Source organism: Alligator sinensis, unplaced genomic scaffold, assembly GCF_000455745.1.
Source record: "Alligator sinensis unplaced genomic scaffold, ASM45574v1 scaffold308_1, whole genome shotgun sequence".
NCBI classification, from domain to species: Eukaryota; Metazoa; Chordata; order Crocodylia; family Alligatoridae; genus Alligator; species Alligator sinensis.
Window position 1 is genome coordinate 2,690,105 of NW_005842041.1, and position 23,571 is coordinate 2,713,675.

At 41.9% G+C, this 23,571-nt stretch overlaps 2 protein-coding genes across 8 annotated transcripts in view; one reads left to right on the top strand and one right to left on the bottom strand.

Moving 5' to 3' along the window:
* The window catches only part of SMC5 (structural maintenance of chromosomes 5), a 92,473-nt gene extending 91,726 nt beyond the window's left edge, over positions 1-747 (top strand). The window contains exon 28 of the transcript XR_003093811.1: positions 704-747. The gene's annotated coding sequence lies outside the window, so the exon portion shown is untranslated. The remainder of the gene's footprint in view (positions 1-703) is intronic.
* A 265-nt stretch (positions 748-1,012) lies between these two features.
* On the bottom strand, positions 1,013-23,044 carry KLF9 (Kruppel like factor 9). 7 transcript variants are annotated; one of them, XR_003093815.1, is made up of 4 exons: positions 21,814-21,952; positions 18,983-21,053; positions 13,697-13,870; positions 11,445-11,948 (listed from the first exon to the last, which is right to left on the bottom strand). XR_003093815.1 is itself a non-coding variant. In XM_014519465.2 (3 exons), exons 1-3 carry the CDS (start codon positions 22,307-22,309, stop codon positions 10,003-10,005), a joined length of 810 nt encoding a protein of 269 aa, XP_014374951.1. In that variant the 5' UTR covers positions 22,310-23,043; the 3' UTR covers positions 9,519-10,002. The 7 variants fall into 7 exon arrangements, 3 of the variants coding, with proteins under 3 accessions (XP_006022688.1, XP_014374951.1, XP_025058768.1); XM_014519465.2 differs by lacking the exons at positions 13,697-13,870; positions 18,983-21,053 and adding an exon at positions 9,519-10,096 and having other exon boundaries at positions 11,366-11,585; positions 21,814-23,043; XR_003093816.1 differs by lacking the exon at positions 13,697-13,870 and having other exon boundaries at positions 20,912-21,053.
* Between the last annotated feature and the right edge of the window lie 527 nt (positions 23,045-23,571).

Below are 23,571 nucleotides of genomic sequence, written 5' to 3' on the forward strand. Positions count from 1 at the left end.
CCAGTCTGGCCAGTAAGTGGGGGGGTGGTTTGTAGCCGACTGGGCACTTGGGCTCCACCCCCCTGGCCAGAGTGCCCAGCTGGCTGCAAACCCTAGGTGTATCCCTCACTGTTGCAGGGTTGCACCCCTCACTGCTGCCCCTGCATGCAGGGGAAGCATGGCCGGGGAAGCATGGAGTTTGCAGTGGCAGGCAGCTTTTGTGTGCGTCCCCTGTGTGCTGCCATGCTGGGTTGCATACACTGTGCTCCGGAGGGCAGCAGGGTGGGGAATATGAGCCTGCAATGTGCACCTGCACTGCCCCCACTCCCCACAGATCTGGGAAGTGCAGGTTCCCTCTGCCCCCTGGGAGTGACACTGCTGCTGGGTGCCAGTCCCACCTGCAGGCAGGAGCCTGCTCATGCTCCTGCTGCAGCAGCCACTGCCTTCTGTTGGGGGCAGGGGACTGCGGACCTGGGTCACCCGCCCTGGCAGTTAGGGGCCCCCCCAGCAGGGCTGTGGGGCACAGGCTGTGGGTTGGGTGGCAAGGGGCACAAGCAGGGCTGGGGAGCTGTGGGGGGATGAGTGAGGGACACCAGTAGGGCTGTGGGTGGCATTTCATTTTAACCATGGGTTTGGGGATTTTTATCGGAGAATTTGCAATTTTTTATCAGAGAAATTGTGATTTTTTTTTTTTTTTTTTTTTTTTTTTATCATGGAAAACCAGGATCTCTGCTTATGAGGAGAGACTGCAGGAACTGGTCTTATTTAGTTTGCAGAAGAAAAGAGTGAGGGGGGATTTAATTGCAGCATTCAAGTACCTGAAGTGTGGTTCCAAAGATGATGGAGTTGGACTGTTCTCAGTGGTGGCAGATGACAGAACAAGGAGCAATGGTCTCAAGTTGCAGCAAGGGAAGTTCAGGTTAGATATTAGAAAAAACTCTCACGTGGAGGGTAATAAAACACTGGAGCAGGTTACCAAGAGACGTTGTGGAGTCTCCATCCTTGGAGGTTTTTAAGGCCCGGCTAGACAAAGCCTTGCCTGGGATGATCTAGTTGGAGATGGTCCTGCTTTGAGCAGGAGGTTGGACTAAATGACCTCCTGAAGTCCCTTCCAAACCTCATTTTCTATAATTCTATGATTTTTCAGGACTGACCAGGGCTTGGGCTACACACACAATTTCAGTAAATTGTATATGGTTAATTAGCAAAGTCAATTTTGAAAATCTGAAATCATGTATTTGAAGAATAGAATATCCGGACCTTTTCTCAACACATTGTCATGAGAGTATTTGTTTTTAATCATTCAAATTGCTTTCTGCAGTCACACTCTTGACTTAAATCATTCTCAACAAGAAGATTCATTTTTAATTTTTTTTATTTGGACAATTTATATACATATGTACAAAAACACCTAGACCTACTTGTTTGTACAATTTCATGTGATTTACAAAACAGGACAGCAAAATAACTTATAAAGGATACGAATACTGTACAAAAATAAAACTGATTAAACTGTTGTAAAGGTTGGTATTATACAGTGTTACAGATCATTAATCTGTAAAACAGCATTTTGAACTGTGTGTCCAGTCTGGTGCATACTGGACTAAGTCCATCTGCAAACTGAAAATAGACCTGTAATGCAAGTCATGAAAAATTGTTCACAAAAGAAGTATATTGTATAGCTATACCTTTTTAAAGCCATGGCTTCTCTATGCAATAGTGAAGGGCTTTTGTAACTGAGAAGAGCTGTCCTAACTTCAGTCTATAGTATTTCCAATAGTATGACAAGTACATATATTAGAGAACCTGATTTTTCTTTCTTTTCCACCACCTGCCACCGTCTCTTCCAAAAATTCACTTTAGGATACAAATGACTATCCTGTAGTTTGCTTTACACATTAAATCAAATATTTATTTCTACTAAAAAAAAATCTTTATTTATGTTTTCGTTAGTGATTAATGAACCATGTCCCGTTGGACCATACCAAGATACGGTATATACTAACACAAATTCGAATGTTTGTTCCTGTTTGGAAATTCTTATAAACTTGATTTTATTGCAAGTAACATAGACACGAGTTTATACTTTCCATCATCATATATGGGAGAATACACTACTTTTTATAGAACTTGAGAAACAAATGTTTTGGGGTAGAAATGTATGTTCTGCCCCAAATATTCAGGTTTGCATGACTAACCTTGGACAGCCACATCTGTACTTAGGTTTCTACTGGTAATTTAGAGGTCATTTTTGTTGGGGTTTTTTTCATCTTAAACAAGATTCTTATCAGCTGCAGCTCCCAATATAGTAAATGGGAGGGAAGGGTGTTTAGCATTTCATAAGATCAGACCTTTAATTTGTTTAAATCCTGCACTTTTCCCACAAAATAGTTAATCTGCAACAGTATAGTTAGTCTGCAGGACTGACTCTAGGCTTTGTATTAACACTTTCAATACAGAAGCTGAAGATGGGTGTAAAATATTGAGTCACTTGGTTACATGTAGTCCTGACCTCACTTAACAAGGCAGCATTAACAGTACTGGTAAGCAGAACAAATATTTTTATACTAGGTCAGTAGAACTCATTGGGCTATCTATTTTATTAGGAAGAACAAATGTCCTTACAGCTTATTTTGGACACCAGAAATTAATGTTTGGTATTTAAAATAAATGTTTCAAAAGCTGAAACGGAGGTAGAAAGTGTGCTTGGTTTCCTGATGTTTTCACTGAAGAAAACTCATCCCTTTTTATTCCACAGACTGCTCAATATCCCTAATGCCTTAAAAGCAGTTCTCTTCACATGGATGGAATTTATAATGAACTACACAGGTAAAAACACTATTTGCAAACCGATTTCTAATGCTGAAAGCATATACAATTTTAGAAGAAAATACTCTATTCTCTGAGTTGATTTTTGTTTGTTTCTAGGAAGCAAGCTTTTTATCAGGTAAAACAATAAGAAGATACTATAATTGCAAGTGTACTAACAAGATTTTTATGTACAAAAGTTTACAAGAGGGCCCAAATTCATCCTCAGTGTAAGCACCATTAACTTCAGTGTGATTACTCCATTGTTGAACTTGGCCCTGAGTGCCTAAAATAGGGCTGCACCTCCCCTTCCTCTGCTTGAAGAAGGGTCAAAAACAAAGATGAAAAGAATGTTTCTTGAAAGAAAAGTGTGTAAACATAATACTCCACCATCTGAATAGATAGGGAGGGAAAAATCCATTATAACCACCTTAGAGTTCATTCTTTTAACATAAGCAAAGAAATTCTTAGATAATGCATATGACTTTGTTTTCCTTCTAAGTTGTTTCTACTCTTACAGAGTAAACCAGCCTTTAAATGAATGCAATATTGCCATTATAGTTAAGTGTCAGGTATGACACACTGGTATAATACAACGTTCATAGCAGTGAAGTGTATGTCATATGAATATTATGACATGTCTTCCAGTTATCTCATATTTTCCCCCTATGCTCTATACAACAGCTATGAGAAGATATAGGAGCCTCTGTAAAGTGCTCTTGAAAATTATTTTAGCTGTTTCCATTAGCATAGAGTGCTGTTACGGAAAGGTCTAGTCTCTCCATAAGCACATACGTCTCCCATTGGATTTTACAGGAGTTAGGCAAATGTATGAAGAGAATAAATCTTTAAGGCAAATGTATGAAAAAGAAGAAAAAAACCTGTTAAAAAAGCAGCATTTTGAAGATGGTAGCTGCTGTTATGCATCCGTTCAAACAAAACACAGCAGAGTAAAGCACTGTTAGTGGCATTTATATAGTACAGTACGGTATATATTCTCAAATGAAATTACGAGAGGTGTGTTTCTACTCTCATTCCCCTGCCATGTTATTTAGGCTGACTTATATTTTTTTTCCTGGCAAATGAATAATCGAGCTAAATACTCATATTGTCAGAAAAAGTCTTGAGTATTTTTGTGTGTTCCATTTTGGTTTTTTTTGTTTTGTTTTTTTTTTTGCTTTAAGTATCAGCTTAAGTTATAGACATTTTTATTGGAAAAAGTGCAGCTAATATTCAAAAGTATAGTTCATACAAAGAAAAATTAAAAAGACCCAGTTACTTAATGGTCTTCTTTAGTATAAATTCAACTAATTTTTGTATATCAATCAGGTATTATTAGTAACAGATGTAATGTTTTTTTCTTAACAGTCTTTAAATGATGGATCATTCTGAGATAGAAGTAAACCCACTTCTAAAATGTGCTATGGAGTTTTGTTGAGAATTATTTAAGTGACTTGGAAAGTGGTTTTACTAAACAAATTTTAAATACAAGCAGCATACATTGTTCAACAAAACATGTTTGACACAGCAATCACAAAGACCTTGGAGTCACTACTGTGGTATCACAGGTCAAACCACCCAGTCAGACATATATACACCAGTGTTGATTCTTTAAATTACAAAATAAAGTTATCTGACCCCCATCCCTGCCCCCACCCTCACTTAGCAATTCACTCCTTTAAGACTGTTGTTACCAGCACAGGGGGACAAAAAATTTATTCTGAATGTTAGCTACATGTGCTTTAAAAATGAAAGTAGGGAACATTAACTGTACAGTGGCAGACTTGTGCTGTTCGGTTACGTCTTTGCCAGTGTTGTTTCCCCTCCCCCCCCAGTGTAGTCCGTTATTCAAAATGAGGTGGTAGCTGATCTTTTTGATCTCTTGATCATGCTTGGATGAAACTCAGTGTGGCGACGGGCATGCTTCGTCAGGTGATCGCTCCTCATGAACCGCTTCTCGCAGAGTGGGCATCTGAACTGTTTCTCGCCTGTGTGGGTTCTGTAGTGTCGAGTCAGCTCATCTGAACGAGAGAACTTTTTAAGGCAATCAGGCCATGTACAAGGGAATGGGCGTTCACCTGCAGGAAGGGAACGAGAAGAAAAGTTAAGGGTGAAAAACTCGGTTAAAAAAAAACCTGAGCAGAACAATACCAAACAATATTAGAGTATGATAAATAATAAAATGTTGTTGAATAACAGTCAAGGCAGCATCAGGACACCTGAAAAGAGAAACTATGCCCACAGTGCTGCTGATAACAGACTCTAGTGCTTCATGAGGTTTCACTGTCACCTACACCTGAAACCAATGAACCATATGTGGCCTAGCTTCACAAAACTTGCAGCCTCATGCATTCCTGGCATTCCATATGTTTGTGATGTGATTCTGCCTTAATATTGTTGAAGTCATCATTAAGGTCTGGGTGGGGGGATGCCAATTAGGACACTTTTTATATTTACTATTCATCTGGACAGCTTCCATGAGGGTGTAAGCTTTTGATCTTTCATGTGACAAATTGGTTTGTGTGAATTTGTATTTTCAAATGTTGAACTGCATAATTTTTTTAACAACATCAATACTTTTTGGGGAAGGGGACATGGGGAGGGGATGGTATACGAATGGTTTTCTAGGACATCCATTTCACTAAAGAAAGTGATTCGTAGCTGTGAGAACATACCCTCCAAAGGACCCATTATCTAACAGGAAAAAACAAAGACTCTCAGTTTTCTGACCAGCTAATTGGGGGTCAATGAAAACAAATGCCCCAGGCAGAGAATTACTTTTTCTTTACCAACAGACCTCTCAATACAGATGTGTGCTGCCTAGGATGAGGAGCAGAATCTGTCACCTTAAGCAAAAGTGAATTGCTGAACACTCTTAAAAATGAAGGTTTTAAGAATGAACAATAGTTGTTGTAAGTGTCCTTATGTACCCAGCATCCCTAAACATAATCTGTGAATGGTCTAAAATACAAGTCACAAATGTTCTGCGCTACCCAGTACTTCAGAGCCTGGACCACCGACTGTCCATTGGAGGGAGTAGTAATTGAAAACTGGCAAGCAGACTTCTAGTCATAGCATTATGTACTAGTACATTCTGAGGCCTTAATTTTCTTTCTGATGGGAATATAAATGGAGATTTTTGACAGCTATTTATAGTCTACCTCAAAATATAAAATAATCTTCCCATGCATTTTTTCATCTTGGAACAATCGGGAAGAAATTCAAGAACTGCAGTAATTCTTGATGCTGTGAATTTGGCACAGCATACAATCTTATCTCACATTTGTAAATTACTAAAGAAAGTAGCTTGCAATAAAAATGTTGGGGAGTAGTCCCATGGAAGTGGTAGAGAGAGAAGGAGTAAGACTAGAGTTTTGTAAGGAATGTTTAGAAAAGCAGGAAAAGGAGGAGTATAATACCAGGGCCCAAATAAGATGTTGAGGGAGAGGATGATTGGGTAGTATCAAAAGCATGAGCAATGTCAGGAAGAAAGATGGTGGAATGTAGGCAGTCTGAGATTTAGTCAGGACATGGCAGCTTGAAGATCTTGGATCAGGGGTCAGCAACATTTGTGGGCAGAGTGCTAAAAACAGCCACAACCTTGATTTGTAAGATGTTCGTGTGCCAGGGATAAAAAGTGAAGAAACTGCAAGGGGCCCGATCCTTGTTGTGGCAGTAAAGCCCTGGCCTCTTCCCAAGCTGTCTGCTCCGAGGCGCATGGGCCAAGCAAAATGCCTTCACATGCCATGCTCTGGCACACATGCTGGGGATTGCCAGCCCCTGCCTTAGACCTTAGTTAAGAGCTTACTCTGGTGGGTGAAGTATTGTTGCTTACAGTATATCTCACGATGGTTTAGATTCTAATTAGCTATGTGGTGTATCTTGATAGGAGGATTTTTTGCCTTGAGAAGGGAATGTACTACCGGGGGAATGTTTCTCCCCAAATGAAAAGGATGTGGTATGAATAGACTCTGCAAATATTGTTAAAAGCAGGACTCTTCTGCTTTCTATGACATGGCTTCAGAGTTATCTCCTTATCCTTATTGAGATTTAGAATTATCTTAGGAAACCCACTGGCCTTTGGTCATGAAGGATGACGGTAGCAGAAAAATACTAGGTCGCCCTTGAACAGTAATGGAGAGGAGAAAGGAGAAATTCCTTTGCACTAAGTCCAATCTTTGGATCTTTAGTTTTGCAAAGTTCTTTGGTACGGTTGAAAGTCATTTTGAATAGTTATTGTCTTTGAAGAAGCTAATTAAAATTGTATTTGTTTACTGGACCAGTAGAATTATTGTGTGTGCTCCCCTATAAGGAGCAAATAGTGAAGTAGTAATATTAACACCCTCTTTTGGCTTTAATTTTACCCTGAATCCATACACAGCACTTTAGCTGAGCATTTCACTTGCATGGCCTTTTTTTTACTACCTTTCTCACAGTTTGTCATAGCTTCTTGAAGCAGTGGCTTGTGGGAAAAGCTACCTAGGACCCCCCAGGGGGAATTGTGGAAGAACAGGTCAAAATTCCTTCACTCCCAAAGCAGCTCAGTGATGACTAAAGCATGAACTTAAAATGGAAATAAGGAGGAATTGTCCAAGCTCATTCTTGGCTCAGGCAGAACATTTTCTACTGGAACGCCTGAAAAGTAATCACTAAGGGTCTCAAGCAGCCCAGAAGAGGCAAGTTGATGGTATCCCTGAAATAGCAGCAAGCCAGAGAAATAAGACCATTGGTAAGATTTGGGACTCACCACTTTCCTCTTGCGTAACCATTTCCTGTACTACTTCAATAAAAATGTTGCTCAGAAAAGTACTGTTTTGGGGTCAGGGTCACAGACTGAAGGAATCAAGCTGTTCTCAAGGCTCAGGATAAGGAGCAGTTACTGCAGAGTTTTTGAATATAAAAAGGGGATTTTCTTTGCCTCTGTGGAAACTAATCCAACTCTGTAGTCGTCACAGATTAGAGCTACTGTTCATCTGCTCTGTTCCTCTGCTGGCTAGAAACTTGATGCTGGTGTAGCTTTTGGTGTGGTGAAAGTAAGGCAATGCAGAGTGTTGGTGGGGCATGTGGTTAAGGTGGCAGATTTGCCAGACATCAGTACAGGATATGAACAGTTTTGTGTGTCCTGAAGTATGAAGCACTATTGATGGAACCTAGCTGTATTTTATCTACCCTGACCCCTCTCCCCAGTCTAGGAATACACTGACAGAAAAGTTTCACTCCTTGGTGATGTAAGCCTTAATGGATTGTCAAAGATGCTTTCTAAATGTGTACATAAGTTAGCCAGGCATAGTGCCTAATACAAGGAAATAGTCAAACTCAGCTTTTCAAGGCCGCATGTAGACAAAATGAGGGGCATGTGTGCACAACACTTTAAAGTGGGTTAAATGTTTTTGCACCACTTTAATGGTGTCAGTGGTTGCATGCGTCGGCAGTGTATTGCACTGTGATTCCAGCCGCTGTAGCAAATTTGGCAGCATAATGTGCCTTAAATGACTTTGGGTGCAGGAAACTAAAACTCCTCCAAGGAGTTTGTTTGCTGCCCCTACAGCCGCGGAGCAAAGCACCAGGCTCTGTGCAGGTCAGGGGCTGCGCAGGAAGCCCATGCAGGCAGCCTGGGAAGGCAGACTCTGCCCAAGAAAGAAGAAAAAAGAAGCGGCAAGCCTGATCTTTATTTATAATTTCCCCCCTGCTCTGGAGCCTGCCTGCCTGCCTGAGCTGAGCGGGGGCCTGCTGCTTCCCTCTGTGGTTGTGGTGCCTCCCAGGACCACCTGAGCCAGGTGCCTGTGGGTGGGTGCCACCTGGGGAGGCCTGCCGCTGCCATAGAGGGAAGCACCAAGCCCCCCTCCCCCCACAGCCCAGGGACCGCTCAGCCCGCTGGCAGCTCACCTTCCCCTCCCTGCTGCCGGAGAGGCCAGGTAGTTCGGGTGTGTGCACGACATGGGGGTTTAAAGGGCCCTAAATTGAAGCAGTGTTTTTAAAAACCCACCGCTTCAATTTAGGGCCCTGTTTCATCTATACACGGCTCAAAAGAAGGCAGAAAGTGTGCGTGCGCATGGGCAGGGGCAAAACTCTTCTCCAGGCCCTCAGTGATTCTTTTGTAAGCCTGCAAATTCACTGTTATCCCTGGTTATGGGGTTATAACTGATAACACAAACCTTGAGAGAGAGCGATTTGAAATGGCTGATTTGACAGATGCAGAATGTGGTAGTGTGTAGTGTGTGTATTTAGGAGGCTTTGTAAAGTGAGGTGGAAGAACCTGCTGACATGCAGTGATTGTGCAATCAGCAAAGATGGACAATGCCTGTTGCATTTTGTCCAGCATTTACTGAAACTACAGGTAGGTGTTTAAGAGCCCACAGACTGAGGAAGTTGAGACAGGTATTAGTATATGTTTATGCAAGGAGATGGCCAGTGCCACCTGAAGCTGAATTGGGTGTTAGCCCTGCCTTCACCTGGTCTATGCGATATTTATTAGATTTGTTCTGATATCTAGTCCAAGACAGAGAGAAGAGGTGATAAATAATGTTGTTCCTTGAGGCAGGCAGAATTAAATGCTGACAATTATTGTTATTAAATATTGTCTTTTAGTGGTGGGTTTGCATCATGTGGCAGGATGCACTTCTTAAATTACTTATTGGTTTGATTTTTTTTTTAAAGCTGGGTAAGCAAGAGCATGATGTACTGGAGTGGTGATGCACTGTGTGTAGATTAAAGTATAGATAAATGAGATAAATGATGCAAATCAACTTTATTTAAAAGCATACACAAGCCAGCTGACATAAGTAAGAAGGAGAAAAATAACAAATTGCACAGAAAGTATGTTTGAAGTTATAAAGTTCACATCCAGAAAATACTGGTTCTTTGTTCTGTTTGCTGCCAGGGATGCAACAAGGAATGTCATGAAAGTACTGGGGAGAGAGGGAACAGGCATGAGGCAGTCTAGTACATGCTGGTTGTGGTTCTGAGCATCATAGGAAGTGGCATATGCCTTTGCCTTTGCATCTATTCTCTGGAATCAAAAGTCCTCTTGCTTCAGCAGTCTCATTTTGTAATCATGCCATATACATTCCATCATTGATTCTCTGTTCTCCTGCCTAAATTAGTCTTGTCTTTCCCAAAATGACCAGCTTTTTCTTCCTTGAATCTAAAAATTGTATAAAAGTGCCTTTGCATGCCCATCTGCTAGTCATTTTCTATTTCCTTCCAATGAGATGATCAAGTATTTAGCCAGTTGTGATTCCTGTTGCTATTCTCCTGCTCCGTGATGTGCCAGCATTTCCATGTGGTAGTCCTGCTGCTGCAGCAGTTTCTGAAATGAACAATAAGAACGTTGTTAATAAACTTATTAATGGTACAGATAATCCTCAGTATTCCAAAGAATGCAATGAAAAAATACTCCTTTCTAGTCACTTTCTCATTTCGGAGTCTCACTGGAAAGAGATGGTATGTACTACTAATATTCAAGATGGTAAGAGCATAAACCAATACTTTTTTCCCCAATTTAAAATCAATTATTTAGGGTTGAGGGAGGGAGGGAGGCAGAGGGAAGATTTAGGAGCTGAATCTCAGTTGGCTCAAAAGAGATTACTCAGTCCAGACAAAAAGCTGGTAGTGAATCTTTAGACTAAGGATTCCAGAAGAGAAAAAAATGATAACACTGGTTTCAACAGGTTGAGAGCAAAGCTACTAATCTTGCACTTGAGTTATTCTCATAGTAGATAAGTAAGCAGGCTCTAGGATGGGAGAGCTATAGTGACCTTCTCTGGGGATATGTGGAAAATATCTTTTAATTTAATTGCTAAGACTAGGTGAGTGCTGAATTTTATAAAAGACTTCTGGGGATCACTTGGAGAAGAGAGGAAAAAGTTAAGATAAATTATCTTTGCTAGAGCTCTCAGTAAAATTTGTTGGCTGGTAGCACTGGAGATGGACAAGGTGATGTTTTAACAGCCTTACTACTAGTTAATTCAAAGTAGTTTGCTTTCAAGTAGTGTTTATGCATTAAAGAGAATGATAGAATTAAGTATATTTGCAACTATATGAGTGGATACCTAGCTAGATGCTCTTGCTGGACAAATGGGCCAATGGATAATGTCACATACATGGTGGAATCAGGCTGACTATGATGTAATTCATTTCATTAATATTTTCCTGCTCTGACATTTAGTATGTTTCAAGATTTGACTTGTCAACAAGATTTGATGCTTTTCTTGTTAACCTTCATTTTGAGTCTGACCGTGCAACCTGGCTAAGTTAGATACTGTGCATCCCATGCCTGAGGCATCTGTCCTTATTTGAGACACCTGTTGTTGTAGCCAGACATGGAGAACTAATGTCCTGACCTCTCCATCTGTTCCATAACAGAGGTATCTAAACTGGGGGAGGAAGGGAAGGTGGGCCCAGGAAGATTCCCATTATGCTGTGGTGCAGAACCAAGGGGGGGGCGGCTTCTGTTGTTCTTTGAGACTGTAAGCACCCACAAGAATGAAGCAGTATTTGTAAAGCACCAGACACATCTTCCCGTGGTCATATCATGCCAAATCAACCCGACTGGTACACATAATAAAAAACAACATACCTTATGTACCCCTTGGTCTCCCAGCCCACTTGAATCTGTCTGGCTACCGGAGCTGGAGCTGCCTTTGTCCAAGAGGTCATGAGATCCTGGTAAGGTCTTGAGGACCCTGCTGGTCCTGGCCCACATCCCTTGCCTTGGACTGGACCATGATGAACATTTCCTCCTTTCTTGATCCAGTATTCAGCCTGGTGCTGTCTGTGCCTCCAAAATACCTCAGGCTCTGTAGATGGATGAGTGCCAAGATATGGTCCAGTTCATTGCAGGAAAAGAAATAGGGCTGGTTTTCCTCTTTACCCTTAATGACTGCTGTTATTGTATGCTTTCATACACATGCCCATTGGCCTCTTCTCCCACTGCTGTTTTCCCACCCCAAATAAATTTTCTCCTGGTCACTGCATGTGGACCTCGAATCAGAATCCAAGGTGTTCAGAGTTAACTTTCAGTTGCAGCTGAACTCTCGCAGGCATCTAGACATTTACCTCTGGGTAGCTGACAGGATGCCTGCAAAATAGTTCTTTTCCTTCTGAGGTATGTTGTAAATTGTCTTGTTAAAATCCATGCAGTGATCTCAAACCTCCAGACACTGGCAAAAAATAGTACACAGTAAAATTTAAGGTGAGGGTGGTGCTATTTTGGTAGGTAAGGGGCTTTTGGAAAACTTGAACCTGGGCTAGCAAAGGATGGGAATTAAGCCAGAGCATCTAAGCAGCAAGGGTTGATCTGTAGAACATCAGTGAGCAAATCATTTACACAAATGGGATTATTACACCAATAGTTGGAGTGCCACAAACGGATTTATATGCCTAAAATGGAAGTCTGGCACCCATGTCCATTATTTAGGCATTCCTAAGATTGTCAACACCTCAGTTCAGCTTCTGCCTAACCTTCAGGTGCCTAAGATACAAAACCAGTTAAGTCCTGACATTGTTAAGCTGCATAGAGCCCAAGAACATACCTACATTCCAGTTAGAGACTTAGTTACAGACTTCGTTCTAAGACCTTATCTTTCTTGCCCAACAGCCTTAACTGATAGTCTTCCTTACTGGATTGGACCTCCACACAATACAAAACATCTATTTTTGGAGAGGTGTATCAAGTTTTATAGTCAATAGCCCCCTGGTGAACTGCTGAGAGATCTGAGAAACCTTTCCAGATCTCTTTTCCTGATTCGGAGCAGGGACCTGCCACTCGTATAGAAGACAAATGCCCTAGCCTCCAGCCTTTAAGAATTCTGGGGTAAGTTTTTTTTCACTGTCCAGTTGACGTTGTTCCACTTCATACAAATAATTAAATATTCATTGAACCAGAGAGAGATTGACTGTACAGCCTGATGGTTCAGATGCTCACTGAGGATGGAGGAGAGTTAGGTCTGTGTTCTTACTCCTATTAATAAATAATTATTTCTACAAAGTAGAACAGTTTCAGCAGAATGAGACACTTGTCCAGAATGGCGTAATGGTTAATACGCTCTCCTGCAGCCTGAGATACTTGGGTTCAAGTGCCTTCTTCTGATCCTGCAAAACTCGAAAAACAGGTTTCCTACCTCCAAGTTGACTGACCTAACCCCTGTGCTATGAGATATGATGTGACAGGGGAGGTTTTTCTCTTTGGGGGAGAGAGAACTGACTTGGCCTATGTACCAAACTTAAAGACAGGTTTTCTAACCTAATAGAGTCATGTAAACAAAAATGCAGCTAGCTCTGCTTTTGAAGCAATGTGTAGTTCATATTGTGGTGTGTTCCTCTATGTACCCATTGATGTATTTTAGATGCATAGTGTATGTTAGGAATATTAAATGGTGGTTAGCTGCCAAACTGCTCAAATAGATCCCTGGCCAAAGCTACAACACATGTAAGTACCATACTTGGTACTTGTTGCCTCTATATTCTGTGTACGCATTATTTTCCTGTTAATTCATTAGTAGATTATTCATCCAATGTATATGAAGACAATCTCTGACTCTGTCTATATTTTCCTGTCTCAGGTATTTATATAAGTTTGGCAGCTCTGCCAGTGTATGAATGCAAGTATGGTGCAGTACAGCAATGTAGTTTACTGAATGTAAATGTATGTATCCACGGTGATCCTAATGATTAGGAGTGAAAGAGACAAACTGACAAAGGCAGGTTAGGAAGAAATATACCAATTGTTCCCCAAACCACAGCACAACATGATATAGCATAGTTACTCGTTAGAATCAGAGTTCCAGTATATCCATTACTCACAGGAGGTAGGAGTGAAAGGATAAATTAAAGCTGTTTGAATGATACCATACTCCCCACTACTGGCTTTCTGTCATCTTCCATACCAAATTTAAGTTATTTAGTTTACCTGCTACTTGTCTGATATTTTCCGTCTTCATCCCTTCTTCTTATACCACTAGACTAGTTATCCTCATGTTATCCTTCATTCCTTTCTCTGTGCCTTCTTATTTGCTTCACCTTGAATCTTCTGGTCTGCCTTGCTTAGGTACTTTTTTCCATCAAGTCTCTATAAATTTTTACACTTTTAAAAAAAAAAATAAAAAAAAGCAACCCATATTTACCTGAATCCAAGATGACTTCAAATTTAAGATGACTGCCCCCAAATAATTACATTCTATACATATAAAATTGATACAACTTGTTATAATTTTCTATGTTGTGGCTTTGACTCTAAGCCTGGGTTGAGGCTGGAGCCCCAGCAGCATTCTGCCTCTCAGTGCCTCACCCTCAAATCCAAGACAAGGGGCTTTTTTCTTCCATGTTGAATGGAGGAAAAAGACCTTGTTTTGGTTTTGAATAAATACAGTACAGCTTGTTGTTTTAGAGAAGTCTGAGTGTAAATTACATGTCCTATTTTCATAATATATACTGTATTTACCTGAGGCAGGCTGTACAGTATCCCCCATACTCCCCCCTGAGTCATACAGGTCACCCCTGTTCCCTCACCACCAGTCTGCAATATCCCGTGTTTCTCCCAGTTGCGAACTCGAGGCAGGTGGTGGCTCAGCTCTGGATTCAGCCCCAAGCCTGGACCAAAACCTGAGCTGAGTCACCACTTGCTGCAGACCAGTACTCAAATTGAAGGCAAAGTTTTTATTTCTCAATGCTCTTTTTGCGGGGGGGAGGGAGAGGGAACCTCGTGTTGTATTCAAGTAAACATAATACATGCATCCATGTATCTATTAAGAAAATAGTTTGTTATATCCTTCCCTTACCTTAAGACAGAGTTTATAGATTCATAGATTCATAGACATTAGGGCTGGAAGGGACCTCAGAAGATCATGGAGTCCAGCCCCCTGCCCAAAGGGCAGGAAGTCAGCTGGGGTCATAGGATCCCAGCAAGATAAGCATCCAGTTTGCTCTTGAAGGTGTTCAATGTAGGCGCTTGAACCACCTCTGGTGGCAGGCTGTTCCGGACCTTGGGGGCTCGGACAGTAAAGAAATTCTTCCTTATGTCCAGCCTGAAACGGTCTTGTAGTAGTTTATGACCATTCGACCTAGTCGTCATCCCTTGGGGCGCTCTGGTGAACAAACGTTCCCCCAGATACTGGTGGTCACCCCTGATAAACTTATAGGTGACCATCAGATCACCCCTGAGCCTGCGCTTTTCCAGGCTAAAGAGCCCCAGGGCTCTCAGCCTGTCATCGTAGGGTCTGCTTCCCTAACCTCTGATCATGCACGTGGCTCTTCTCTGGACTCTCTGTCTCAGTCTGGACTCTCTACAGTTGTTAGACTGTAGGCTGCTTTGGGTAGGCCCATGTTTAATTTTTTTTTTAAACAAAGTGCCCAGCACACCATAGGCTGTACTGGCAATAATTCATAAAAAATAAAATCTTGCCTTTGATTAGTGTCCTGGTTCAAAAACTAAGACTTCAATAAAAGTAAGTACCATATTCCTTTTGAATATAAGATGCCTTTAAATTTAAGATGTCTCACCTTGTATGACACTCAATTGTAAGAAAAAGAAAACTTATCAGACAAAGACATATTTATGGTGCATATAATGCCTTTCACCAAAATTTAAGACACAAGCCATTTCTAGGGGGGGAAAAAATCATTTTAACAAGTGCATCATATGTTTCAAGGGCAGACAAGGTTCCTTGGGTGAATTTGATATCTTTTATTAGACCAACCCAAATGGCTGGAGAATAGTTATTAAGCAAGCTTTCGGGTTCAAAAACCCTTCGTCAGGCTAAGGAAGCTTCAGCAGTTGGTGTGTGCTCTTCCTGGATGGAATGAAAAGTCCTATAGCTAAAGTACCCCCACAACCATTTTTTAGAGTCGGGCTGCTGATACATGTGACCCTCTGGGTGCTTTAATTAGAGCGGCTCTTGGAGCCACTCTAATTAAAACGCCTGCCCCTTGCCTCCCGGAGCACATGTATAAACATCTACAGATTCCAGGGCCAAATTCTCAGACAAATGCCTTGAGTAGATCAACTGTAGAGGATATTAAGTGCATAAACTACTTATTTTTTACTTAAGAAGTACCATGATCTCAGCAGTCATTTAAAACTGAATTAACAGCAATTAATCCATCTGTTAAGGGACAGCAAGCCTCCAATAAGTATAAAAAATACTATTTTCTACCAGTTTAGGTGTTCCAGCATTTATTGACAAGCCTTACATCTGATCCCTAAACATGACCTAGTCCAAAACGTATCCACACCAAATATGTATTAAGGAATGAACAATAGTCTCTTTTTCTCCATTCTCTCTCTCTTTTTTTTTTTTAACAATGCAGGTACAATCTCTGCTTCAAGTCCTTCCTAAATAAATACCTCCAGAATTGTTAATTGAATATAAGGCTAAAGATAACCAGTTTGAGACATGAATATTTCTGTTTCATCATCTGACCACAACTAATGGAGTGAAATGAGAACATAATACTATTTAAATTTATACAGGGCTGTTCAAAATTTTCCCATTAAGACCAGTTTTTAACAGAAAACACGGGTTTTGCTTTCCAGAGAAATTTTTACTTTCCTTCTAAAACAAACAAAAAACAAAAATAATGTTGGTATTTAGGTTTTCAACTAAAAAGCAATTGTTTTCTACTGATTTGTCTGATGAAAACATATTTTTCTTTTTCTTCTTCTTTTTCATATTTCTGAAGTATGGTCCCTCAGCTTCTGTTTTCAAACCAGCTGTCTTTTTTAAAGACCTGTCTCAAGGTCAGACTAGGAACTGAGAGTACTTTATACTTAATGTATCTATGTGCAAATTCAGTCAAACACCAGTATAATTGCTAGCTCAGAATTTTCCACTGAAATATTTTTCAGGGAAAATTGGTTTGTTTGACTAAATAAATATTTTTGTTAAATGCATTTGCTTTCCTTGTTGCAGGGGTTTAGGTTGTAGCCGTGTTGGTGTAAGGATATAGGCAGACAAGTTTCCTTGGGTGAATTTGATATCTTTTATTAGACCAACCCAAATGGCTGGAGAATAGTTATTAAGCAAGCTTTCGGGTTCAAAAACCCTTCGTCAGGCTAAGGAAGCTTCAGCAGTTGGTGTGTGCTCTTCCTGGATGGAATGAAAAGTCCTATGTTTCAAGGAACCTGGCAATAAGTTTCAGGCTGATATTTGAACAGGATTTGTTAGGCAAGATGGTAGCTGTGTTTTAATGTCAGGTTGTTGTTTTCTTCAAATATTTTTACCATTTAAAAAGAGGTTTAAATTTAAAAATGCTACAAGCTTCCAGTCATAGAGAATGAGACTCCATTTAGTATTAAAGTCCTACCATACAAACAGTATGAGCTTTCCCCATGTAGCCTAGTCCCTGTGCTTCTGCCAGGTAATGGAAGTAGCTTTGGGTAAGAAGGTAGTTTGGTCTCCATGAGCCTGACCCTGCAAATTCTACTTTTCACCAAGTCACACTTGTGGCAATGGGCCTGGGCGCATTGTGCCTAAGTAAGGCATGTGTGCCTACGTAATAAGTGCATGATGAAGTTCCATAACTGTTTGCCCCTAGCACCGCCTCTCTGTTGAGATCACCACCCCTACATTCAAACATGATGGATGTAGAACCTGGTCTTTTGGAAATTAGCATGAACAAATCAAATGCACAACATATAGGCAACCATATGGTCATCAGGAGGGTTCTCTCTGGTCTCTTCAACTGAGGTCAGTTTTGAACTAGTGCTTATAGGGACTAAAAGCTCTAATTCTCCCTTCATCCTTTGTTCTTGTAACTTAGTTCCTTTGACTGCTAAAAGATGTCACTGTTTTTAGCTTCACTCCATTGCAATGCATGTCCAATTCCTTGGCCTTGCTTAGCATGCTTGTACAAAAGATGCTGTTAATAAAATGGCAGAAAATGGGCTTGAGAAAAAAATTATGAAATCATTTTTGATTGATATACTGGGGCAAATATTAAAAATTAAATGGCAGGGAGTAACAACTAGTGGACATGCATCTACTTAAACTGAAAACTGTTAAGCAGCAACAAATCAAATGATGGCCTGGAAAACAAGTTCAGATTAAGAAATGCCAGGTTGATTTTAAGAGTTTCTGGATGTATAGAGATAAGAGAGAAATATATATAGCAGGAAAAGTTTGCCTACCCCTGCTCTACAATGTCTAGTCATGCATAACTTTAGTATATCTAATAAAACACTCCAGTGTACTTGTGGAATTGCTCTTTTTAAAAAAATTAAGTGTTTTCTTGATAAACTCAACTTTTCAATATACAGCTTATCACTCATCAATATACCTGGATTTTTGTGTTGGTATTTAATCACTTAGAATAGAGGCAGGCAACCTTTTCTAGCTGCAGGCCGGAATGACCCAACCTGAGTCAGAGGCAGGCATTAGGAACCAGTTGCTGCTGGTGCCTGCCCCTGTGGCGACATGGGAGACCCAGCACCCCTTCTGCTGCACAACAAAGTACCCCTGCTGTTGAATATTGCTGAAGCTCCACATCCACAGGCCAGATCCAATGGACCTAAAGGCTAAATCTGGCCCATGGGTTGTGGGTTGCCAACCCCTACTTAGAACAACAGTACACTTGTATCAACATTTTGACTTAGACCTACAATAGGGATTAAGGCCATGTCCTCACATGAGTGCCTACTCAACCTTCTTTAAAAGCTGTTAATACTGCTTGTAGGCAGGGATGTGGAATGTACAACATGCTAGTTTGCATGCCAATACCCAGAGCGCTAGTCCATCCAACTTTTAATTTAGAGTAGGATGAATAGTTGAAATTTGGGAACTAACTGGAAATGATACTAAGTAACTTCCCTTGTATTTTGCATACCAGAGTTTTTCAAGGCTGCTGTTACATTTAGCTACTCTGTCTTCCAAATGATCTTCAGAGTTGAAATATCGTCTTACTGCTCCAGTCTTCCACAAAGGCTGAAAATGTTTAAAAACAATTCGAAGTGTGTGGTAGTACAGTGAATGTCCTTCCATACATAGATTTCTCTTTCTCAGCTTGTCTGTCTTGATATAATTTGCATGGTGTAGAAGTCGGCAAATCTATGAATCTCCTCCCACAAATTGCATGCACTATTTTATAAATCAAGACTACTATATTCAATCAGCAAAGTACTTTTACTTGGAAGACAATTGGAAGTTCAGCTAGATGGCTTGACCACCAACCTAAGAAGTTAGAGAATGCCAGTTATTCTTACCTTGCTCGCATAGGCAGTCATTGACGTACCTCAACTAATCTCAGCAGTTGCTACTGAATGACATAGAACAGTCCTCCGAATCCACCCCGCCCCCTTCTGAGCTAAGCATGCTGTGTCAAGAGCCCTGCCAGCATGGAGAGTGGAGGACTGGTAATCAAAGCCAGTTCTCTCTCCATGTGATACAAACAGAACTGCTTGACCAATGGGCAAGCCCATTCAATGACGCTTTAACTGAGAGATTCATATTTAACTATTTCCTGTCTTAGGAAGGCTGCTTTTATTACATATATATTATAACAGTACTTTGAGGTATGTTTTCCTCCCTTTCCTCCTCTACAACCAGTATAAAAGTTCAGCAAAGTACAAAATCATCTATCAAAAGGATGCCAAGATTTGGAATTAAATAAATAAAGTGCTGCGAAGGGTTTGCTTTTTTTCTCATTTTCTTTTTTTTTTCTACATTCAAACATGACACCTTAATTCCCAGCATCTTTTAAGCAGCTTCATACCCCAGTATTGTGATCCCTATTACAGTTTAATGCACTAGAACACATTAAAGAAGGTCTACAGTTGCCATGCTTATCATTTTTAAGCAGGGCCGGGGAAATCTGAATGACTGTAGCAGTTACTTTTTGTGGCTAGGTTAACATTTTGCCATGCTACTACATCCTCAGAACCATGTGAGCTACTTTATGGTATTAAGACATCCAGTGTTACAAATGGTTTGTTGTGGGACCCCCTGCCCCCGACAGCATTGGTGGTAACAACTATAATGAGGTAATAAGGATAGCTGCACAGTGCAGAATTCCCCTGTTGCCATCCCAAGGGGATGCCATGCCATCCTTTAGACTTAACAGCCCTCATTTGGGGTCAAACGTTAGGTTAATAGCAAAATTGTCATGTGATCAAGTAGCTTAGCATGTATGCCCTATCAAACATCCCTGGGACTTAGGTTTCTAAGTCATGTGTCCTCAGAATTATTTTACCAAAGAGCAGTCAGTCTGAATGAAGACAACATTAGCCTCAGTTTGTCATTATGTGAAAAGGGGAGAGAAATGTGAGCACCCATATTCACTAGGCGCTGAACTGAAACCACACATTCATTTTACATGGGCCACATTTGACCCAAAATACTGGTAATTTACTTTTGGTCACTATCAACCTATATGCTGCGTACAAAACATGGAAGCAAAAATGAATGTTTCTGTATCCCATTACCAGTATGTCTTCCTTGACTACCTTTTCATACCTTCCTTTTTCATACCTCATATATTCTGATTCATGTAGGAGTTAAATGTACAGTACACCTGAGGTAACAGACCAAAATGATTATTCAACAGGTGTTATAAAATACCAACAGTAAGCCAGATGGAGTGCACATAGCTTTGAAAAATAAAAATGGGTTGAGCACTAGTCATTACATAATCTTTAACAAAAGCTTTCCTTTTAGACGTGACTGTATTGCAGCCTTCTTTTATTTTAAAAATGGGCTAAAATCTCTGCTAGTGGCAGCAGACCAAAATTCCACTAATGTCAATGAAAGTGGTGCCTAGTTACAGCAAAGAATTTGGTCTTTTATTCTTCTCATGCTTAATATTGGTGAAAATGGTGTTTCCTTAAAAACACCTGTCCTCAAAAAATATGCTCACCCCTCCTCCCCTAGAGCCACTGTTGTAATAAGATTGGTTACCATGAAGGTGGCTTTCATGTAACCTAGGACTCAGTTTGCTGCAGCCTTTCATCAGAAAATCTGGTTGTCAGAGGCTCATAAATAGGATAGACGAGTGCATTAGAATATTAACCACCAACAACTTTTGTTCATGCGATAATGGTAAATAAAAGTAGCTTTGACTTGTCAAAGATGGTTACATTTTTAAAAGTGGGATTTGCTCTAAAGCTACCTTTGCCGCCTTTGTCTATTTTTCATACCTCTTATATTCCGATTCATGTAGGAGTTAAGTATACGGGTTTCTTTGTGAAAATTCGTAAAATTCGTCATCAATCCACGACCTCCAAAACTGACCACGCCCTTCATCTCACAGCAAAGCTCACGAGGACAAGTCCTAACACACTGGATGAATCAAATGCAGCAGGTCTGAAATTTCTGTCTTGGTAGCTAATCATATAACCATTGCATCATCTACTGTATTGTCAAAATACTACGCTGTACTAAGCAGTATTATTTAAAACCCCTCTGGAGACTCTTGGCCAAATGTATAGCCATCTTGGCAAGCAGAGAAGGTAGCAAGCAAAAGGCTAAACGAAGGCTAATATGCAGTCCCTATGAAACCCTGTTGTACGTGCAGCTTTCATGCAGTTTTTGGTCAATCCTTTCCAGTCTCCTAGAAAAAAATATAGCATCATTTGAACTGAACAGCTCCTCTACTGGACTGATCTTTCCAGTTTTACAGAGGCAGGGAAGGGTGATGGTGGTGGTGAGGGGAGGAGGGGGGTGGTGGGGAATCTAATTGACACACGGACAAGAAAACACCCAGTGCTCTCTATCCAAAATATACTGTATCATTTCAGTAACATGCTACTTTGAGATCCTGATGTAGCCAGAAAGCCACCGCACTGGTAGCTAACAACAAGAAAGAATAAGCCACAAACATGGAGGATGGGAGGTGAAAAGGTTAGCATGTACAAAATAATCAGTAAGGGGGCAAACCAGGACAATCGACTTCCTGAAAATGCTTTTCTCTATTCCTTGCAACATTTCAGGGAAGTGGCAACCTGCATGACACAAAAATCACGGTTTCATTGTCAGTGCTGGCTTGTCACACTGAGTTAACCCCAACAGCCCCCCTCTGTAAGGAGAGACCACAGCTAACCTGTATGCACTCTGTAATGGGCTTTAAGATGGGAGGATTTTCCATAGACTTTGCCACATCCACTGTAGGGACATTTGTGTCTTTTTTCAGTGGCTAGTTTCCCCTTTGCAGGCACTCCACTGTGGAGGAGAGAGGTGGGCACGCTGCCAGACTCCTGTCTTTCCACTGGGCTGTGGGAAGGGCTCGACCCAGATTCAGTGGTCACGTCGCTGTCTGATCCCACATCCTCATCTGGACTTTCTACACTGTCACTGCAGACGGAAGGGGTTGGGAGGGGTCTGTATTTGTTCAGGTCCAACAAGCTTTTAGCAATCGTGACCAACGTACAATAATCCTTCCAGGCATCTCTGGGGTCATTCAGTTCCTTGGTCACTTCTTCGTTAGGCATTTTCAGCAGCTCTGCATCCTGAGGCTCGTGCTCCTGCCCCGCAGAGCGGTTGGAAATGGAAACCAGGCACTGGGCAGCCACGAAGTCCATGTAGGCAACTGCGGACATGGTGTAGACGAGGAAATACCCAAGAGGAGAAGCAGAATCCGGGAAGGCAAACTTCTGTGTCTTTCCCCCTGTGGGTTTTTTTTTTCTTTCTTTTTCCTTTTCTTAAATCAGCAGACTGCTGCCTTGGGGCTGCAGAGGCAGGAGCCGGGGGGTGGGGGAGGATCCGAGCAGGGAGCCGACCTCAGCCACGGAGCTTTATGTAACAATCCATGACTTCCACAGGCAGCCTCCACAACGTAGTACTACACTGGGGGGGCCCCCCTCTCTGCCGGGGATCCCCAGGAACTCCAGCTTGCACTTCAGCCCCGGTAACAAGTACAGCGAAGGGTTATCGGCAGGCTCTCCCGGGTGGAGTGGCGCTCTCAAGTCATCCGTTTGCAATGACCACAACCAGAGCGCCCCGAAGGTGTCGTGGCTCCCCCCGCCCCCCCGGCAATCACCCGCGGCGCGGCGCGGCGGGAGGCTCCCGGCACTGTCACCCGCGGCGCCGGCGGATCAGACAAAGCTCCAGGGCGCAGAGACACTTTTCCCCCCTTGTGCCCGCTGCCGGGTGCGCTCCCCTCGCCCGCCGCTGCTCACTGCTCCGGCATCCTCTTGCTCAGCAGCAATTTCGCAGAAGCCCATCACGTAAGGTTGCAACCCCCCCACCCCCAAATTGGTCAGCGGGGAGGGTGATTCAACTCTGTTTACCTTCTCCCCCTTCCAGTCAGAAGAGCCTTTTTTTTTTTTTTTTTTTTTTTTGCATGAGAGATGTGTCTAGAAACCAGGAGCCCGGCCAATCCTCATGTTCCCTCCCAGCGCCTCGTGCTACTCCGGGATCCTCGGGGCTGCGAGTTAAAAGGGCGATGCGAGAGGCAGGAGGGAGTGGGGGGGAAGCAGCAGCAGCGCATGGAGCAAGCCCCAGGAGGGCTGACAGGCTCCGGAGTGGCCTGGCTTGGGCCAAGCCTTGCCCCGCGCTGGTGCTCCCAGGGTGGGGGGCATCCCCGCGCCGGAGGCTTGGTGGCAGGCCTCTCCGCTCGGCAGGTTCCCAACTTGGGTTTCCAGCAGAGATCTGGTTAATTGCCTAGCTGGAAGCCCTACAGTCCCAGCAACCAGCCAGCCAATGGAAAGTAAGTTGGCTGATGTCACTAAGATCAGTTTAGCCAATCCGAAAGAAATTCCAAACAGGGCTCAACACTTGTAAACCTAGAGAGAGATGGAGAGAGCGGCAGAGGAGCGTGCTTTCTATTTCCTCGAGATGTTTAGTTGCACTCTCCGTCCGC

Bases quoted from the DNA above. Each gene is read 5' to 3' on its own strand.
- KLF9 (XM_014519465.2), bottom strand. From the start codon at position 22,309: ATGTCCGCAGTTGCCTACATGGACTTCGTGGCTGCCCAGTGCCTGGTT. The intron at 11,586-21,813 runs GTTAGCTGTGGT...ATCCATCTACAG, and splicing joins CCATTACAGAGTGCATACAG to AGCCTGAGGTATTTTGGAGG. The intron at 10,097-11,365 runs GTATGTTGTTTT...TGTTCATTTCAG, and splicing joins GAGACCAAGGGGTACATAAG to AAACTGCTGCAGCAGCAGGA.